The sequence below is a fragment of the Rhinatrema bivittatum genome, chromosome 17, assembly GCF_901001135.1.
Source record: "Rhinatrema bivittatum chromosome 17, aRhiBiv1.1, whole genome shotgun sequence".
NCBI classification, from domain to species: Eukaryota; Metazoa; Chordata; class Amphibia; order Gymnophiona; family Rhinatrematidae; genus Rhinatrema; species Rhinatrema bivittatum.
In genome coordinates this window covers 30,568,618-30,588,750 of record NC_042631.1, presented here as the reverse complement: position 1 = coordinate 30,588,750, position 20,133 = coordinate 30,568,618, and the positions used below count along the sequence as shown (strand labels likewise).

The following is a 20,133-nucleotide window of genomic DNA, read 5'->3' as shown; positions in this document are numbered from 1 at the left end:
AAGCTCCTTTGTCATATTTATTGTAATTTAAAACAGGGGATAGCTGGGTTGAGACTGGGAAGTGTATGTGGGGGAGGGGGGCAGTGTGTGTGTGTGTACCCCTCACCACTATACTTTAGCCATGGAAGAGCCTCTCATGCTGTTCATGCCATAAGAGGGAACTCATTGTCCCCCACTCTTCTTGAGTCTCCCTGAACTCTGCAAGCCATCTGTCCACATTAGTTTAGGAGGTGAGCCAACCATTCATGGCATCAAAAAAGTTGAGAAACACTGGCAACTAAGATTTAATGCTTAAAAATTCAGAGTCGTGCATTTGGCCTGCAAAAATAGTAGGGAGCAGTATAGGGGATGAAAGGTGATGACATTTTAAGCACGAAAGAAGAGTGGGATCTGGAGGTAATTCTATCTGATGATCTTAAGTTAGCCAAATTGGTGAATAAAGTGATGGCAAAAGCCAGAAAGATGCTTGACTGCCTAGGAGAGGAATTGTCAGCAGGAGGTGATTTTGCCCCTGAATAAGTCTCTAGTGAGACCTAATTTGGAACATTGTACAATTCTGGCAATCACATTTTCAAAAGGTTATAAACCAGTCAGAATCGGACCAGAGGGTGCAACTAAAGTAGTCGGTGGTCTTCATTCTAAAGCATATGGGGACAGACCTAAGGATCTAAGCATGTACTCTTGAAGAAAGGTTGGATTGGGGAAATACAGTAGACATTTAAATACCTCTTAGATTTCCTTGCACGGGAGATTGGCATTTTTCAAAGGAAAGGAGGCTCTAGAATGAGGATTCATGGGATGAGGGTGAAAGGGAGTAGACTCAGGAGTAGTCTAAGGAAATATTTCTTTACAGAGAGTATGGTGGATGCATGGAACAGCCTCCATGTGGAGGTGATGGAAACTAGGTCTATCTGAATTCAAGAAAGCATAGGACAAACACAGGGGATTTCTGAGTGAGTGGTAGAGATTGTAAAGCTTAATAGTTGGTGTAGATGGGGAGACTAGATAGGCTGTATGGTCTTTTTCTGCCTTCATGTTTCTATGTTTATTTTACATGTGCATAGCAGACGTGTCTTTTGTGGAATTTCTTCACTCTGCTGCTTATATATTGCTTCTCTTTTCATTGCCTCCTAAAATCCAACTTTCATGGAGTGCTTTTGTTGTTCTCTTGGATGATGATGGTAGGGGACTGAGGAGGTTATATCAATCTTGAGTTTGCAGTGTATTCAAGTTTTCACTGTGAAATCCTTGATCAGTTCTGGTTATCTAGTATTCATTCCAGTGCGTTCTGCAGGATTAAAAAGTACCAGACTACATTAGGATGACTATTTTCTATGAAGTCTCAATTGGAGGTCAGTGACTGTCACATGATACTAACCATGTGAGCAGAGGTGCTTTACCTTTTGCAAAAATGGCCTTAAAGTCTATTTTTCTGTCACAGTAGCACTCAAATAAGCAAAATTGCCAAGAAGCTCTCTTGTCAGCAATCTGCTTTCCCCAGCTTGCTTTAAAGACTGCTCCTGCTCCCTCTCCCTGAGCTTCATTGGTTTAAAGAGATACCTGTAAGTGGATCTCAACATAATTTTGGCAGAAATTAGCATAACAGTAGACCAGGTAGAGCTGCAGTTATGGAAGCTGAAACTGCTTTCACATTAACAAAAATTGTACTTGCAAACCAGAACAGTAATTGTTGAAAAAGAACTAGCTTGGTATTTGTGCTAACATGTATTGAAAAAGTCTCTGCAGGATCCTTTGAACCATCTTTGCCCTGCTTTCATTCCCTTGCCTGTGGTCATCCTTTGTTCCAACAGGGTTACCTGCTTTGAAGCTCTGATCATCTGCAGTATGGCCTTGTGCTTGGAGTACATACAAATATTGGCTAGTGCTGCATATTTAATGATCCTATAAGAAACCCTCAAGAGTTCGTCTCTAATTTTTAATTTTTAAATGGTATTAAATATTTAATGCTTTGGGATGCTAAAAAGTGAAATTGCTCATCCATTAGTGGTAATGTTTTTTATTTATGCATGCTCCATTAAGTTCATAGTGTTACTAGGAGAGCTGTATATAATCTGTGTACCCACCCATTTCTTTTCAATTTGATATCAATTTTAGAGGCATAGAACTAATTCCATAGAGAAATGTATCGATCAGAACAAAAATGTATAGTCTGTTCCAGTATCCAATGCTATACATTGTCAGTGGGAAATAAGCTTATCTTTAGGGGCCTTCATTTTTTATTTTTATTGTTTTTAATTCTTAGGAAAAATAATTGGGATTTATTATGACAAGAACAAAAACAGGAGAAAATCAGTTGGGGGGGGGGGGGGGGGGGGGGGGGGGGTCTTACTTTTCCGGGTAAATATTGGAGTATATTTTGATGGGCAGAAGCCAGGATAATAAAACAATATTAATCAGATTTTCCCATCCACCCACTCAGCAAGATGAGGTATTTAGGTCAGCTATTTTGCTGGCATGTAATTTGTGTAGGGATCTATAGCAGCCTGGTTTCTGAAATATAGATTACAGGATGGAGCTGGCCTTTATTTGATGGGCATGGGACAGACACTGACGGACGAATTTTAAATCAGTCATGTGCGCAAATATCATCCCTTACATGCGTGGCTAGGCCCTGTGTGTGCCATGCACAGTTTCAAAAGGGCCGGGCTATGTGCGTAAGTGACGACACACGTATATTGGCCGGGCCCAGAAAAGGGGGTGGGCTGGGGGCATGATCTGGGCGGGTTAGGACAGAGGCCGGGCGGGACAGCATCCGTTAGCTGCTATCCCGGGAAAGCATGCACCGGCAGTTGGCTGGCACGTGCAAACTACTTCTGCTCCAGGGGAGCAGTAAGTAGTGAAACAAAATTGTAAGTTTGGAGATGGGTTAAGGGGATAGGGGGGAGGAAACTGAGGAAGACCCGATTTTCGTCGCCACAGAGCATCCTTCATTTTGATATTTTGCTGTTGTATTTAATTAGGGCAGAGAGAAAATGCAGAAACATAATTGCATATGTTAGCCTGAGTGTGCAAGCATTCTTTTCAAATTTCATATGGCTTTGATTAAATATTAAAAATAGAAAAAATGTTTATTCCATCATTCTTTTGCAGGATAACAAACAGGCTAGATAAATATTGTAGTGATCTATGGCTATAATATGTTTTCTGTCCTTTACAGAGCTATGTGGTTGAGCACTAGATGTCGCCATAAGAGCACTACTTGGCTTTTTTTTACTTGAAAGAGCTTGTCTTTTTCTGTCACTCCCAGCCTGAGATGGTACTCATCTTCAGGCAACATTTGAACTGCAGACTTTCAAGCTGGCCTTACAAATTCATTTTCTGTGAAATGCACTTGTTTTTTTTTTCTTATTTACTGTTTGTTTTGTCATTTTTAGAGATATCACTTTACGCTACAAGGAGATAAGAAGACAAAAGCAGGAAAATAGCCAGGAGCATGAAAAACAACTGAGCAATGGTGATAGTTATTCAGAAGCAGAGGGATAGACAAAGCAAGAACAATCTGAGGCAAAAGAATCTTTGAAATCCAATCAGCAGACTGAGCCAAGTTATCAAAATTTTTGGTCATGTTGTTTGAACTGGCTTCATCTTTCATCTACTTAGGTTGTATATTTTTTTTCTAGAGGTGAACGCCTTTATTCCCTGTCCCAGAATTCAGAAAATACAACCTAACCTTGCTATAATACCTGTGATGGGATTTGGAGCAGCTCTACGAATTCAATAAGATCAAAATACTATTAGACAAAGCATCAAAAGAAAAACACTTACTGCAGTCTGAACATATCTTTTGTTTGTTACAGAGTTTAACAGAATATTTCTTATATATAATATTCTCTTTAAATGGATTGTTGTAGCATTCCTTTATATTCGGTAGCACTGAATTGGTCAGATACCAAGGACAGTTATTGGTCCCTAAAGGGCTGTGTTCAGATGTCTACATTTTAGTGGCACAGACAGGAGTAAAAAAAGTGTTCATTTCTTGTATATTCAGGAAATTTTTCATTCTAATTTCACACACATGCATATAGTTCAGCCTTCTGTAGAGTAAGCATGAGGGTATAGTTGCTGTTGAAAATCTAAATAACCTGAGACCAGGCCCAGGTTTAGGCATAGGCAACTGTATCCAATACTTCCAAGCTGGCAATGCAATAGTCAGCTGCAGCAACCACAACAACTTAAAGGAAATTCAGTGTGGGACTTCAAGCTGCCTGTTGGGTGCTCCAGGTCCTGCAATCGTCCACCCCTTGTGCTGGTTTCTGTATAGTAACAGGAAGCACAATTGGAAGGATGGAGCTGGGTGACACAGAGCCTGGAGCAGCTGGGGGCCCCACATTGAATTTCCCTTTAAATTGTTTCTGCTGCCAGTTCAGAGTGCCACTGCTCTAGCAGGTGGCTTGGAGGTAAGAGGGAGGGCCAGAAAGGGAAGGAAATGGGCAGGGGCAACGTGGGGTCCCCTACTCGCTCCCCTTTGTAAACCCCCTCTCCCTTTGCTGCTGATGACTTCAGAGTGAGAGGGATGGGAGTCAACCCTCCACGATGCACACTCTGAATAATTTGGGGGAGGGGGGCCTGCCTTGCAGCTTGTGGGCACCCAAATTGTAAATCAGGCCCTACTCCAGAAAAGAATTTCTTCTAATTCTTTGAATATAAGAGCTGATTATGTCTGTTTTCAATGCAGCGTTTCTTCTGCTCTGATCTATGGTAGTTTGTATTTTGGTCTCTTCCACATCATGCAAGATCTGAAATGTTTTGCAAACAGTTGTTTTGCCAAGGCTAGACCAAGGTTGTAGTCATTTGGTCTGTACAAACTAATTCATGTCGGACATAGCGTCCAGTCTCAGGTGACAAACCACAAATTATCCTGAAGCACAATATACAGGAATAGGAAACCAACATGAAAATGCCGCATTCTCTTTGTAGGATCTCAGTTGTATGGGATTTAGAAAGACTTAAACCTTTTGCCTTTATAACTGTAGGAATCTGCCAGTGCTGAGATAGCAGCTGCTTATTAAAGGCTTTTTAATATAGTTTCATCTTTCATCTAATATTTATTGTCCAAATATTTATAATTCTTGAGGCAGCCAGATGTGCTTTTTGTCAGAAACCATTTCTGTTTCTTTGCATTTCTGCGGCTGCTGGCATATAATGGATGTTTCCAGCAAAATCTGTGAGTAAGCTTCTTGATCAACCGAGCACATTTGGGTCTCAACTATCTTGTTCAGTCAGATGGGCCTTTTTATTTGGCTTCATAATAAGCCATTTTGAATTTTAAGATGAAACTTTTTTTTTTTTTTCCTTCATGGAGTGACATCTCTTGAGTAGTTTGCCACGAAAACAAATTTTAGGAATCAGCTTTTTTTTGCTATTTTCTGTTTCAGGAGAAGTGTGAATTGGGATCCACAGTTTTTATATAGAGAGAGATGAGATTCAGCCTGGTGTACTAAGGAATCCAAAGTTCAGATTGGCTAGAAAAATCTAGCTGGGAAATGCTTGCTCCCTCTAGAAACACCTTTCCTTATGCCCCCCCACCTCCAGCCCCCTCTGATTGAAGAAAATTGCCTTATTTTGGTATGTGGAATATTTTAAAAGCTTTATGCTTTTGGCAGCTGATAATGGAAAGGACATTCTGGTTGGACATGTGGGGGACTATTTTCAGAGTGACTTTGTTCCAGGTTCAAAACTAAAATATGCGTGTTCATTTACATTGAAAATTGCACCTGCTTTTTGTGCAGCTACTGTATGAATGGAAAATAATGCATGGAGATTATAAAACACACATTACTTTGCTCCCCCAACCAAAACACGCTCCTGGGAATGCTGCTTCTTAATGGGACTAAAAGCATGAATGTTACACATGTTTATACTTTTAGCTGCATTGAGAGAGGGCAATTGTCAGAGGACTTGATATACGGATAAAATGCTTTTTACACACACACATGGCTTTGAAGATTGAACTTATAATGTTTAATGCCCTTCCGTTTCTTGCTGTCACCATTGTTTCAAATGAAGTATGGATGAAAGGGCTTCCTCAGTGCCCTCCTTGTTTAGGCTGTAATATATAAATTAACATTTGTTGATGGCTGCTGATTCTTAACCTGCTTTTCTTTTACATTCCAGAAAGGAAATACAATTAAGGAATGATTTTATTTTAATGCTTAATTCGTAGCATAAACTTAATTTTCCTTCTGTTTTCAGTTTCTGTTTTTCTTCCAGGCTAGATGGCATAACATTTTTGGTCAAATGTTTTGCTTGAGGTTGAGAAGAATATTAGTTTTTGTTTATTGTAAAACTTTAACCTGCCTTGATGGTTTTTAATGAAGGTTTTATGAAAATTCTGGAATAATCTGGGCAAAGTGATTATTGAAAAACTCATGTCATCTCATGATATTCTCTGTAGCATAAGTATCATTTATTTTCTACCCTTAGCTTTGTCTCTGACTTCTTTTGTGTTAAAATAATTGGCCATGTATTAGTAATCATAGTTAATGTAAATTAACTTATGCTGTTAGCACTGTCACTGTAGCCTCATTTTGCATAAGGTCTGAGAAATTAGCAGTCTGAGCAGCTGTGGAAAGCTAAATGTGAAGTGACATTTTTACATCATATGAAGGTATAGTTGAGATATATCTTAGCAGAATATGACAGAAATAGCCAGGAAGATTGGATGGGCCCATTGGTCCTGATCTCAGTAAAAATAAATACATTAAACATAGGGAGAGGGGAAGCTAATGTGTTAAATACGGGAATTTATATGCATCTCTTTCCAAAGTTGTAGAGAAGAAAGGAATTCAATTGGGTAGGTTGAGTGGGTCAGATAGTCAGTCTGCCATCATCTGCCATGTTACTGTGTTATGACAATGGCATGTATCCTACCATAAAATATTGGACTTGCATATATGAAGGTATTTCATATGATTTAATTGTAGAAAAAAATCATAGGGAAAAATTACTCATAGTATACTGAAGAATGGCCCTACTCTCTTTCCAATGTACACAATGACTCTGCTGAGATTGGTTGTACACGTCCTGCCTCCAATTGAGGAATCTGATTGTGTGAATCTAACGTAAAGCTTCAGAATAAAGAACTTTGTAGGAGTCCTATTCTATCTATTTAGCTCAGTGTATATGCAAGCCCTATAGAGCATTTGGTGATTTGCAAAGTCCAAGAAGGATTAACAGGTGAACAAGTGGTCACTGGGGAGCATGTACATAAGAGAATTTAGGAGTTAACAGTGCATTCAGGTACCATTACATGATGATTGGTGTCTTTTTTTTTTTTTACATTTTTTTTTTTTTAACAGGTTATTTTATATATTTAATGTCTACATTAGAAAGTTTGTGTTGTGAAGGGTTTTTGTTTTCATAAATGATTCTACAGTTATGTATGAAAGAATGTGAACAGAAGGATTTTTTTTAATTGAATACATTTTAGAAATACAGCAATGTTTTTCCTTCACTGCAAAAATACATTTGCAGAGTTGATAGACAGTATCAGCGTTGAAAATCCTCTGCTGGACTGCTTAAGGAAAAAACTTTTTTCAGTTTATATTTACTAGGCACCAAGAAAAAGGTTAAAGGGATAACAAAAACTCCCACTTTTTACCCCAGGTATGATAAGGTGGAGAAAGAATGAGACCAACCCTGCTGGGGTTTGGTTCTTAAACATAGAACATGATGGTGACAGACCATATGGCCCATCCAGTCTGCCTATTCACATCTCCTGCTCAGCTATATATTCCCTTCTATCCCTCAGCGATTCCCTCTGCTTGTCCCATGTTTTCTTGAATTCTTATGATCTTAGGCTCCCATAGTCTCCACAGGGAGTTGTTCCTTGCATCCACCATGCTTTTGATAAAGAAATATTTCCTTGGATTTTTCCTAAGTCTGCCCCTTTTATCTTCATTTCATGACACCTCATTTTAGAGCTTCCTGTGCATTTGAAAGAAGCCCCTCTGCATTTATTCCTTGGAGGTATTTAAATGTCGCTTTCATATCAGCCCTTTCCTCCATGTTTAGATCTTTCTTTGTCGCCATATATTTTATGATGAAGACTGTTAACCATTTTAGTAACTACTCTCTGGACTGACTCTATTTATTTGGTTTATATCATTTTGAAGGTACAGTCTCCAGAACCTGTACATAGCTAACTTTAAATATCTGCCTAGCATCGTTCTCTAGGGAACATCTTTAGAGAAAACATTTCAGGAGGAGCCAAAATGGCAGCAGTCTGAGTGGATACATTAATCAGCTTTAATTTGTTTCCTGATTTACTTCAATTGATTTCCTGATGCCCTTCAAGCATAAGGGGAGCGTTGAAAGTCATCACCCTCCTGCCCCCCTCCAGAATCTCCTATACCTTTTATGGGGAAACCTGTACAAATAACAGCTTCTCAGTCCTGCCTCTGGTTTGAAGACACCTGGGTTAATCTCCACTGCTGAGTCCTGCAAGGAAAGGGCCCACTTAGAACTCGAGGTTTCACTTGGCTCAGGCATGTGAGCAGCTCCACTGCCTCTAGGCACGTCAGACACAAAGTTAAAGTAGTACCAGTTCTTCCGATTTGTAGCAGCTGGTCCTGTTAGTTGGGAAGGCTCCTACAGTGGTGAGTGCAAGCATTGCAGAGGTTTCAGCACACAAAATTGAGTAAGTCCATGCTGCAGACTCCTGGATACATGGAGTCTCAACAACTTGTCTGGCAATGGGAGGGAGTGCCTTTTGTAGAGAGGCACAGTTCAGAATCTGTGTAGTGACTTCTTCCAAGGACATGGAGAGCTCTATACTGGTAAGACCACTGTTATAACACTGGATGCTATTTGGACAGTGCTTATGAAGCTTGAGGGGAACTATTTCCAGAAGTTCTAAAAATATTGCTAGAGTTGCTTCTCAGATTGACTGAATCCTCTGATCAGGAGCAAGCTATTGAGAAACTTCGCAAGAGAGTCTGAAACAGAATGGTAAATGGTAGTCTGTTTCAGTGCAGGTGGTGTTTTCACAAGATCAAGCAGTCATTGGAAAAAAATTCTAGGCATCTCCACTTAAGATGTTAATTTCCTCAAGGTGGTTATGGAAGAACCAGTTTTTCTGAAATCTCAAAACTCCAACAAAGTATGCTTCCCTTTAAAATGTAATTTTTGCCATCGGCCAAGCGGAGGATCTCAACGCCTTTAGAGGATAGCTTGGATGTTACACCAATATTGGAGGAATCAATGGATATGTGGTCAACTAGAGCAACTTTTGGAAACTTTTATATTTTGTTTGTTTTTCCAATGTAAGACTATTTTTGGGTAAGCAAATATGGGTATAACCAGGACTATGAAAAGTAACACAAGACAGACGTTAACATTTTTTTGGCAATGTGTGCTGAGGCACAAGCTTTCGGAGCAGAATTTTGTCCTATTTCCTTGTAAATGTTTAGTGACATGATGAAGTGCAATATGTTTTGAATTGCCCCAGTTGAAATTTTTTTTAATGTAAAAAAATGTTTCAGCTTTGGGTGCTAGTCCTTCTTAGGCATGGTGATTAAAGAGCTGAGCTATGCTTATGTCTCGCATTTAGTAAATTCAGGGGTTTATGCTAACAGTTTCCTTATTTCTTGCCTCAAAGATTTTCTCTTGACTCCCCCATTTAGGGTTCTTCAATAAATGTATTATTGGATATATATTTTTATATGTATTTCCTTTTTGTTGATATTTTGTATTATACAGTCATTTCCTTAATGAATTTTCTTGTATATTATAACCTTAAAATAAATAAATAAAAACACAGTTCATAGTAGTTTTTCAATATACTAATGCTTATCTTTCTTCTTGCAGCAGGTTATTTCATAATGAATAAGTAATACTACTGTAGTTTGTGTTTGGCGGATGAAAGTTATCAAGGATTCTTTCTTAGATATTTCAACATTTTTCTCATCCTTTAGAAACTTTTTTTGTCTAGCTGTGTCGTGCAAGGCAGGTAGTACTTTTTTGGAGGTGTTGTCTATCCGTCACAAATCAATTTAATGTTCTCATTGCGGCCATGAGTAATGCAATTTTTAGGAGCTTCCACTGTCCTTGTATAGCTTTCTGTCACTAGATCTTTCAAAAAAATATGGATATCTGATTTAAAATGTGCCAAAAAGTGATTGTTGTGATGGATGGCATAGCTATTCCAAAGCATAGGAAGGCCATTTTTTTTTCTTCCTGAATTGTTATCCATATGATTCTCAAAAATCTAGTTGTTCTGGATCTCAGTTACTTTAAAAAAAAAAATCCTTCAAAAATTGCCTTAATCATTACCATGGGGTGGATTTTGTCTTATTGGCATCCACATCCTTTATATTGAGGGGCTTTGCACAGCACAATGATTGAATTGACCTTACTGCCTACTGTAATACTGTGTGGCATAAATAAGAATAATGGGTAATGTTGGGAAAAATGGTGAATAGTCACTTGGAAAGATTTTTTTCTTTGATAAGCAGGCTGAATTAGCCATTATATGTGGGTGACGTCATCCAGAGGCACCAAACAGATTTGTCTCTCTAAGCTGTTGAGCTTTGAGCTCTACTTAGCATGTGTGGAGGTTCCCGCATAGGCATAGTCTCGTGAGCCTCTTCATTTTTTTTGTCTGAGCTGAAACATGGCCATGTACTTCGTTTTTTCCTTTTTTTTTTTTAAACCTGAACCTTTAATTTTTTCTTAAAAGCCTTTTCTTCCTGCCTTCACTGTTTCTGCAGCCACACAAAGCACTTTTAATTTCTACTAAAAAAAAAAAAATTGAGGAAACATTCCTCTTATCGGATATTAGGCCACAAGAAGTCAATGGAGAGTGGAATCAAAAACTGCTTGTGTGGAAAGTCATGTCCCTCACCAACAGCTACAAGTTATGCTACCACTGTCTGGGACTGGATCACAACCAGAAAATTTGTGAAGCCTGTAGATACATATCCCCACACTCACCGTGCTACAGGGCTGTGTGCATGGAAGGACTGCATGAATCTCTAAGGAGTGGCAATAGATCTTCCTCCTGCAATTCAGCATTGTCTGACTCCTTAGGAAAGCCTTTTGAGTCAGAGCCATTCCAAAAGTCCCCCATCTGTGAGGTCAGTGGCAGCGGCATTGAGTTTAACTACCCAAATACCATCAACACATAAATGGCCTCACTCCCTCAAGTCATCCCTATTTGCATTAAAGAAGCATCAAGGTGCATTGGTGCAGACATTGAGCAATCCCTCTTTGGTGCGGCCAGTACAGATCTCTTCCCAACCTGGTGTGTTGCATCAAAAAATCAATGCATCCACTAATGTTGCGTTGAAGAATGATGCATTGACACATTTAAAGCCAAGCACCTTGACGCATCTGAAGCAGTCAACACATCCAACGCATTTGATGTACCCAAAATAGTCTACGAACTCAAAGCCATTGATGCACTAGAAGCATGGAGCATCAATGCATCCAAGGCTCGGTCCATCCATGCATTCGATGCATGAAGCTCAGATGCACCAGATGCATAATGCTCCAATGTAAGTTTCATCAGCATCCACACTACTACCACACACAAAGCACCATTGCTTCTGATAAGAACATGTCTTCTCCACCTCTTGTCCCAGTGTACCTAGCACAGGCAAGGATGCATTTTGCTCATATTGCACTCCATGATGTTCCTGGTCCATATTAAACTCTGCAGCCTACAAAGAGCTAAATATTTTCTACATCACCTTCTTGGGACCCAAGAGGACTATGTATTTAAAATTATACTAGTAATACAAGATCTGCAGGAGGAGTAAGAGTACCCTTACCTCCTCCTTTGGTTAGACAGCTAACACCCCACAAGGTTGGCAGCTGAAGGTCTTTGATTACAAAATCAGATCCTATCTGATCATTAGTATTGCTGATCTCAAATCCACCACCTGTTACAATGCAGGAACCAATCCTAGTCTCTGAAGATGTTCCTCCACTAACCCTAGTCCAAAGGACACAGCAGCCTTATGATCAGGTTGCAAGGTTAATGAGATTTCTTTACTACTCTTACTTCATTGATTCCCAGTCTGGAATCTCAAACTCACCCTTAGGTGTGTTTTTCATTATTTATTTTATTTTTATTTAACATTTTTATATACCGACCTTCATGAAAGAAATTCATATCAGATCGGTTTACAAATAACATGAGGGGAATAACAAAGTCAATCATATAACAAGAAATGAAAGTTACATATAACAAGGGGTATTAACCTGGAGGGCTAGAATAGCCGGAGCGATAGAAGGCATAACTGAACAAATTAGATAATACAATAATATGATGAGAAGAGGCGTAAGTGTATAGGCTACACTTGTCATAGAGTTTAGCTAGGAGTCAGTGTCTGAATTAGTGAGGAATTGCTGGAACTGTTGGTTAAGTGAAGGCCTGGATGAAGAGCCATGTCTTAAGTTTTTTGCGGAAGGTAGACGGGCATGGTTCTAATCTGAGTTCTGTGGGCATCTTTATCATCTGTGGGCATCATTATCAGAACCTCATGTAAAGGGATCTTCAGAGATAAATTAAATTGTAGGGGAGTACACCCATTCAAAAGCAATAACCTAGGCTGCTCCTCTGAAACCTGAGGGCTTATTGTCTTCACCTTCTTCATCACTGGAATCCTAGCTGAGCCAACCACTACTCCCACACTCGGATGAAGAGCCTCATGGAATGCCATTGGATCCTTCGCCAGATCTTCTGGAACATTCTTCTCCCCCAGAAGAACCTCATCTATTCCAAATTTACTGCAAAGTTGGCAGGAGCACAAAGTGGAGGAGTAGCCTAGTGGTTAGAGCAGTGGGCTGTGAACCAGGGAAACCATCATTCAAATCCATTCTTGTGATCTTGGGCAAGTCACTTTACCCTTCATTGTCTCAAGTACAAAACTTAGATTGTGAGCCCACTGGGGCCAGGGAAATACCTACAATACCTGAATGTAATCCACTTTAAAGTGCCTGAAAAGTGAAATGTAAAATAAGTAGCTCATGTCTGTAAGGACAAAGACCCATGAACCAAACTCCTTGGTCTCTTAATTCTTAAAAATCTGTCATGAACCTTACCAGTTCATGACATTCTTAAGGCACTGTTTTTTAAACTGAGACATGCCTATGTCTTGCCTCCCCACTTCTAAAAAGCTGGATCTCAAGTTTTGAGTCCAACACTCCAGGATTTGTCGTGGTATATCTCCCACATCAGTCCGTTGTAGTAGAATCAGCTATGACAAAAGCAAAAAAAAAAAAAAACCCACAAATTTATTCCAACTTGCCACCTGGGAAAATCATAAACTTCTGAACAATTTTGGTGAAAGGACATTTCAGAGCGTGATGCTTTCTGCATACATTGACATTCATCAGTTCTATACAGTGCAATACATTCATGATTGCCTTCAAAAGCTAAAACTGTACTTAACCTGCTTCTGAACAGAATACCTTCCCTCAGCCATTTTAGGTCTATGAGTTCTTAGACTCTGCAGCATTTATTGGAACATATCGCATGATGTGGCTACAAGCCAGTTCCATCAGAGGACATCCACAAAAAAACTTGCCAACCTTGCATGCTTAGAGGACAAAGGCTTTTGAAAGAAACTCCAAAAACCGATCTTTCAGATAACTGACCAACATGTGGTACTACAATCTCGCACTGGAACAATCTGCCCTGCCATGTTGTTGTCCTTACTATTCTAGCAATAAGCAAAAATGAAGGTGGAGAGGATGAGCGGAACACTCGGTAGAAAACTTCCAAATAGGAAATGTGTAGTGCTAAGTGTATTAAGATCTACAAGGTAACAAGATTCAATCAATTAGGCAAGATTGTGAGGCAATTCCACTTCTATTAGTAGTATCAAAAAGGAGCTGATTTCGGTCCCCTGACACAGATGCTGTTTCTCCACTCCAGCTGCGTCAGAGACAGAAGCCCAAACCAATCAATGACAATGAGATGAAAAACCAAAAGACAGTTGGCATCTCCAAGTTCACAGTAAAATATCCAATTCTCCTAGAAAGTTTGTGGGAACATGTTTGAGGGTATATTCAAGGAATCTGCAATAAGGGACCTAAGAGAGCGTATCAAAGGACTTGTAAAGTAAATTCTAATTTTAGCAGGGATTCTATAGAGGCATCCAAACATCAGGTGTCAATTTCGGTAATGGGAAAAGGAGAGAGCTAAAATTAGAACTTACTTTACAAGTCCTTTGATGCATTCCTCTGGTGTGCTCTTAAGTCCCTATTTGCAAGTTTCTTGATAATACCTTAATGGAGCCCCTCATAAATGTCACAAACTTTCTAGGGGGGTGCTTTATCACCCCAATTTCTCAGCTCTCAACCCAACAGCATGGATGCTGAACGAGCAGTGATTGCATATTTCACTTACCATCATCGATAGACATATTAATTTCCTCCAGAAAGTCTTCAACCAGGAAAAGCTACACCTTCAAATGGAAACGATTTTTCATTTGATGCCATGATTCCGATCCTTTCTCATGTGAGCCACTGAAACTTTTGTAATATTTGCTTCATCTATCTAATTTAGGTCTTACCACTACCTCAGTGGGTATACATCTGTGCCGTCATGACTTACCACACTTTATTGGATAACAACCCAATCTCCATGTATCTGCTTAGTTCACATTTTATGAAAAGTATCTAGCACACCAAACCCCTGATACAAAAACCACCTGTTCTGTGGTATCTCAATGTGGTCCTCTCAATTAATGAAGTCTCCTTTTGAACCACTGGAGTCCGCTCTTGTAAAGTTCCTGATTTGGAAAGTCATTTTCCTAGTTGCAGTAACCTTGGCAAGAAGAATTGGCAAAGTTTCTACTGAAGATAATATCAGCTTTCCATATTAATCTGTTGTACCTCCTACCTTTTTCCCAATGCCATATGCACATGATGAGGAGAAAGCCCTCCATACTCAAAAGGGCTTTAGTGTATTATAAACAATGTACTCCACCTTCTTGTCAAGCCAATCAGCTTTTTGTCTCGTATTACCCTAACCAACTTGCTACAATGGTTACCAAGTGAACTTTATCCAGCTGGATAGAGTGTATCAATCATTGCTATGACCCTAGCAGGAATTCAACTTACAGATTCAATCAAAGCTCAAGTTCGAGCCATGGCATCCTCTGTTCATCTCAGAAGTACCCATCGAAGATATCTGCAAAGCAGTGACGTGGTAATCATCCACACATTCATATCCCATTACTGCTTTGATAACATTTCAAGGACTGACTGTAGATTTGGACAAACAGTTTTGTGAAATCTGTTCTCACTGTAGGCTACTCTCCACAGTTGCTCACTAAGTAAACATTCTGCTGCAACCCTCAGTTTGGGATTCTCCACCTGCAATGGTTAATTCATGCTGCTTATCTTTGGAAAAAGCATGTTTGTTTACCATAAATGGTGTTTTGCATAGATGGCATGATGAATTAGCCATGGAATTCCTGCCCACCTCCCTGGAGAGTAGAGCTAAATTTAGCTCTGTTACTGACTGAGGAGGCACACAAGGCAACACCTGCATAGGAACTCTCGCACATGCTCAGTAGACTCAAAACTTTATGGTTTGGAGAGGAAAGTCCGTTCAATGCTGCCATATCACATCGCCCACAAGTAATGGTTAATTTAACCTGCAATCTACAGAAACACAGTTTACAATAAACAAATGTTTTTCATATTAAAGTGATGAACTTAGTATTTGAGCAATTGTATAAGATATATTTTAGCTTTCAGTGGCTAGAATACACAAAAGTGATTGATTTAAAAAGTAAAAATATACCTCCATAACAGAATATTTCAGACTTTGGTATCAATGAGTAGTGTGTAAGATCTAATCACATAAAATTGAGTCTTATAACTTCATTTCCCTTTAAAAATAAGATTTAAAGGATAATGCAATAATAATCTGTAATTGTACCACACCCCTGTACTGTACTTAGGATATTTATTTATTGTTCATAAGCCCTTGTGGTGTATCTAAAAATGTGACAAATTTTTATTGGAAAGAATCTTTCAAAATTGGGTTCCTTGCAAATTATAACTTGTATGTCTTTGCTGTGAAACCAATGCTTTTGAAGGTGGAAGACTCTTGTAAACACCAGAAATCACTTTGAAGTTTAATATAGCTGCTGCTACTACTACTATTACTTATTTCTGTTGCATATTAGGGAAATGAAGTACAAAACAAAAAGTGAAGGCCATCTTCAGGCCAGAGAATTTTCTTAATCTGTCCTTTGGAAGAAATCCATAGCGTTGATACTCAGCAACAGTATCTGGTTCTGTGAAGTCTGAATAGGGTGTTTAGGATACTTGCAAGTCTGTCTGACCAGCTAAATATATATTGCCATAGAGGGTTCATCATTGCTGCATATGATATATTTTAATTACTCTGGGATAACCATTTATGGTGATTAGCACAATGGTCATGGCAGCAGTAGTTTGTGTGCTGAGTTTTGCTGCAAGTGATTCTTTGATTGTGATTAATGTACTACTGTTGGTCTTTTTATGACTACTGTTAAACAATTGAATGCATTCTCTGTAATGAATGTTATGATTGTACCTAGATGTAATGAAGTCTGAAGATGCAGGTGCATACTAAGTTGCTAAATCCTTTATAGAGAGAAAGTTGAATTGTCCTTTGTTTTAGGTCATTTAAATTATTTGACTGATGATTTTATAGACTAATAAATCATTAAATTTTCTTGCTTACTTGTTTTATGCTGGTATTGCACTGGACTCCCCCTCTCTCCTCCTCCCCAGAAAGAGTGGGGGAAAAAGCATTAGCAAATCCTGCCCTGAATGGTTGATGGATGTTTGTAATAGTAAAGTAAAATGCTGTTTTTGTATTTATAAAATGAATGAGAAGAATCACAATTGAGATTAGTCTGTATCTGGTGGTGTCTTGAAATCCTATAATACAGGATTTAATTCTGGCCTTGGAAGCTTTCTAGCCACCATGATTTTCAGGATATCCTAATTAATATGCTTGAAATATATTTACATACATTTGTCTTGTTATTGGAGCCAGACTGGTTAGGAGGATCCTGTAAACTGATTTAGAAATCACTGGGGTACATTTTAAAACAAGCGTGCGCATGTACTTTTGTTCGCCCACCCGGCGTGCGCAAAGTTACGCCTGCAGGCGTAACTTTGCGCACGCCGGGCCGGCTGTCGTGCGCCATGTTCCGGTCCAGAGGCCACGGCCATGCCCCCGGAACGCCCCCAGGCCAAAACAATGCCCGAGGCACCGCCCCGTATGACATGCCGACCACATTACGCCCGACACACCCCCGATGACGCGCCGACCGCATCACGCCGCCCGACACGCCCACCCCAAGAAAGCCCTGGGACTTATCCCGGGGCTTTGCGCACGCCGGAAGCCTATGCAATATAGGCTTGGCGTGCGCAGGGCCGTTTTAGAAGGGTTACGCGCGTACCTTATGCACGTAACACTTTTAAAATCCGGCCCACTGTGCATAACAAACACATGGACCCAATAGCAAGGCAACTTTAATAATGCTGGATGTCAGTGTGCTATTGCTATCCCTGGGGGTGAGTAACAAGAAATGTACTATGGGATGTGCCAGGTATTTGTGACTCTGACTAGCCACTGCAGGAATCTATGAACCTTAGTCTGTTCCAGCATGCAATTTCTTATATAATGTGCCTCAATGTGCTTTCAACAGAGCCTCTTGAACAATTTAAAAATGACTACAATTTTATTCTCTTAATTTTAGAAGTAAACCTACAAGATCTTTAGCCCCAGAACATTTTTTATAAATAGCATATCTAAGGATTTGTTTTGCAGAATTTGTATAAACTTCAGCTCTTACAATGCACTAATGTCCTTTAAAATATATCTATCATGTTATTGAATGTATTTTATTTTGGCATTTATATTCTGCAGTATCTCAAAAATATTTTGTTCAGCACAGATCACAAAAACAGACATACAAAATTTATTTATTTATTTTATTTATTTAAGTTATTTATATACCAACATTCAGGACGGTAGTCCCATCATGCTGGTTCACAAGAAACAGGGGTGCAATTATAATAAACTATACAATTTGAACAATAGTGCAAAAAAGCAGTTACATGTAACAAGGAAATAAATAACTTGGAGTAAGAAAGAAAATGAAGATCAGATAATTCTATATATATAATAACATTGTAAGATGTGGCTATTAATGCTATTACTAGCAAAGTGTGTTGATTGATGAGAGTTAAATAGTGTTGGAGTTAGGAAAGGCCTGTGTGAACAGCCACGTCTTGAGTCTTTTCTTGAAGGTTGAGATGCTGGGTTCCATTCTAAGATCTGGGGGAATGGAGTTCCATAAAGTTGGACCGGCTGTAAAGAAGGCCCGATCTCTAAGCGTAATGTGTCTGGTAGTTTTGGCTGGAGGTACTTGAAGTGATCCTTTGTAAGCATCTCTTGTCGGTCTTGTTGAGTTGTGTAATCGGAGGGGGATATGGAGATCAATTGGGGCTAATTGATGGATGTTTTTGAAAATGATGAGAATGGCCTTGTAGATTATTCTGAAGTGGATGGGCAGCCAGTGGAGGCCCATCAGGATAGGGGTTATGTGTTCTCTTCTCCTGGTGTTAGTGAGTATACGGGCGGAGGCATTTTGGACCATTTGTAGAGGTTTGGTGTGTGATAAAGGGAGACCAAGCAAGATGGTGTTACAATAGTCCAGCTTTGCGAAAATGATTGATTGTAGAATCGTTCTAAAGTCATGTGTGTGGAAGAGAGGTCTTATTCTTTTCAGCACTTGGAGCTTATAAAAGCAGTCTCTGGTGGTTTTGTTGATGTTAGCTTTCAGGTTTAGGTGATTGTCAAAATACATCATAAATACATCATAAAATACATTATAAATACATACATAAAATACATCATAAAACCATGTAATAAATCAAATGTAAATTGAAGCTACAATCAAATTGCTCAATTAGATGTAAGAAAGCATCTTGTAGCATAAAATGAAACAGATTTTTTTTTTAATTGGGGAAATAGTGGTAAATTTAGGGGATTTTTAAACAAATAAGTCAGCCAGCCATACTGCTTCATTGGTAAAGTAGGACACAGGTCAAAAATTTAGATTCTTAATGTTAAGGTATTTCTGTGGGTCTTCAGTCAAGACCTGAATAACTCAAGAGGGAAAAAATGTAACAAATAGTAATGGCTGCCTTTAAAAATAAAATTGTGAACTTGCAGAAATAAAAATGTGAATGGAACAGCAAAATTTGAGAAAGCAGAAGCACTGTGTGAATATAGCAAATAGGATTTTGGAAATAGCTAGGTCTGAGCTGAGTAATGACTCTCTCAAAAAAAACCCCAAAAGGTCACTCTTTAGGACAAATTAGTGTGTTAATCTGTTAAAAGTACTCAGCCTTCTTATATAGGCTATAGGACAATTTTCAAAATGATTTACGTGCTTAAAACTGGGTTTTGTGCACATAAACGCTTTGCATGTGTAGGTGGGCTTTTGAAATTTGCTGATCTGTTACATTTACACGCATAAATCCTTTTGAAAATTACCCCATGTGTACTATGATAAAACATTAGCTTTATTAAACTATATGCTATTTAAAAAAATATATAATATTTTTCTGCCTAGGTCAGCTGCAGATGCTGCGGAAGGAGAGGAGTTATTGCTCAAGGGTGATAGCTGGTGGCTGGATTCAAGTTCTAGATGGATGACTCAAGCACTGAGTAGAATACTAGGTACATTGTGGTGTGGGGGATATAGAATAGGAGAAAAAGTTCCAGAGATATAAAAGATCATGCTGCTAGGACACTGCCCTGATTCTGATTGAGCTAGAGGCCCAAAAGAACAGGAGGGCATTTGTTGGTTAAAAAAAAAAAAGTTTTACTTCTGGGAAACAAGAGACTAGTTTGACAATACATCACCAAAACTAGTTTAAATTGTCCACACATCACTTTCTTATGTAAATTTAGTGAATAATCCAGATTATGTACTTCAATTTAAGATATGTGGTGAGGTAGAATCCTGTCAGGGATTCAGTTGAACTATTAGATGGCCAGGCATAAAAAGGGAGCTTGGAGAGGACAAGGCCATAGCAGAAAAACATTCATTCTTTGCTTCAGTCTTTACTGAAGAGGGTGAT

The 20,133-nt window shown here is 39.0% G+C and overlaps 1 protein-coding gene across 1 annotated transcript in view; it reads left to right on the top strand.

Annotated features, from left to right (window-relative positions):
- Positions 1-10,804, top strand: part of PTDSS2 (phosphatidylserine synthase 2) — a 109,596-nt gene extending 98,792 nt beyond the window's left edge. Inside the window, 2 exon segments of the mRNA XM_029582080.1 lie at positions 3,396-3,495; positions 3,497-10,804. Coding sequence (XP_029437940.1) covers positions 3,396-3,495; positions 3,497-3,541 — 145 coding nt within the window. The 3' untranslated portion in view covers positions 3,542-10,804.
- Positions 10,805-20,133: the final 9,329 nt, after the last annotated feature.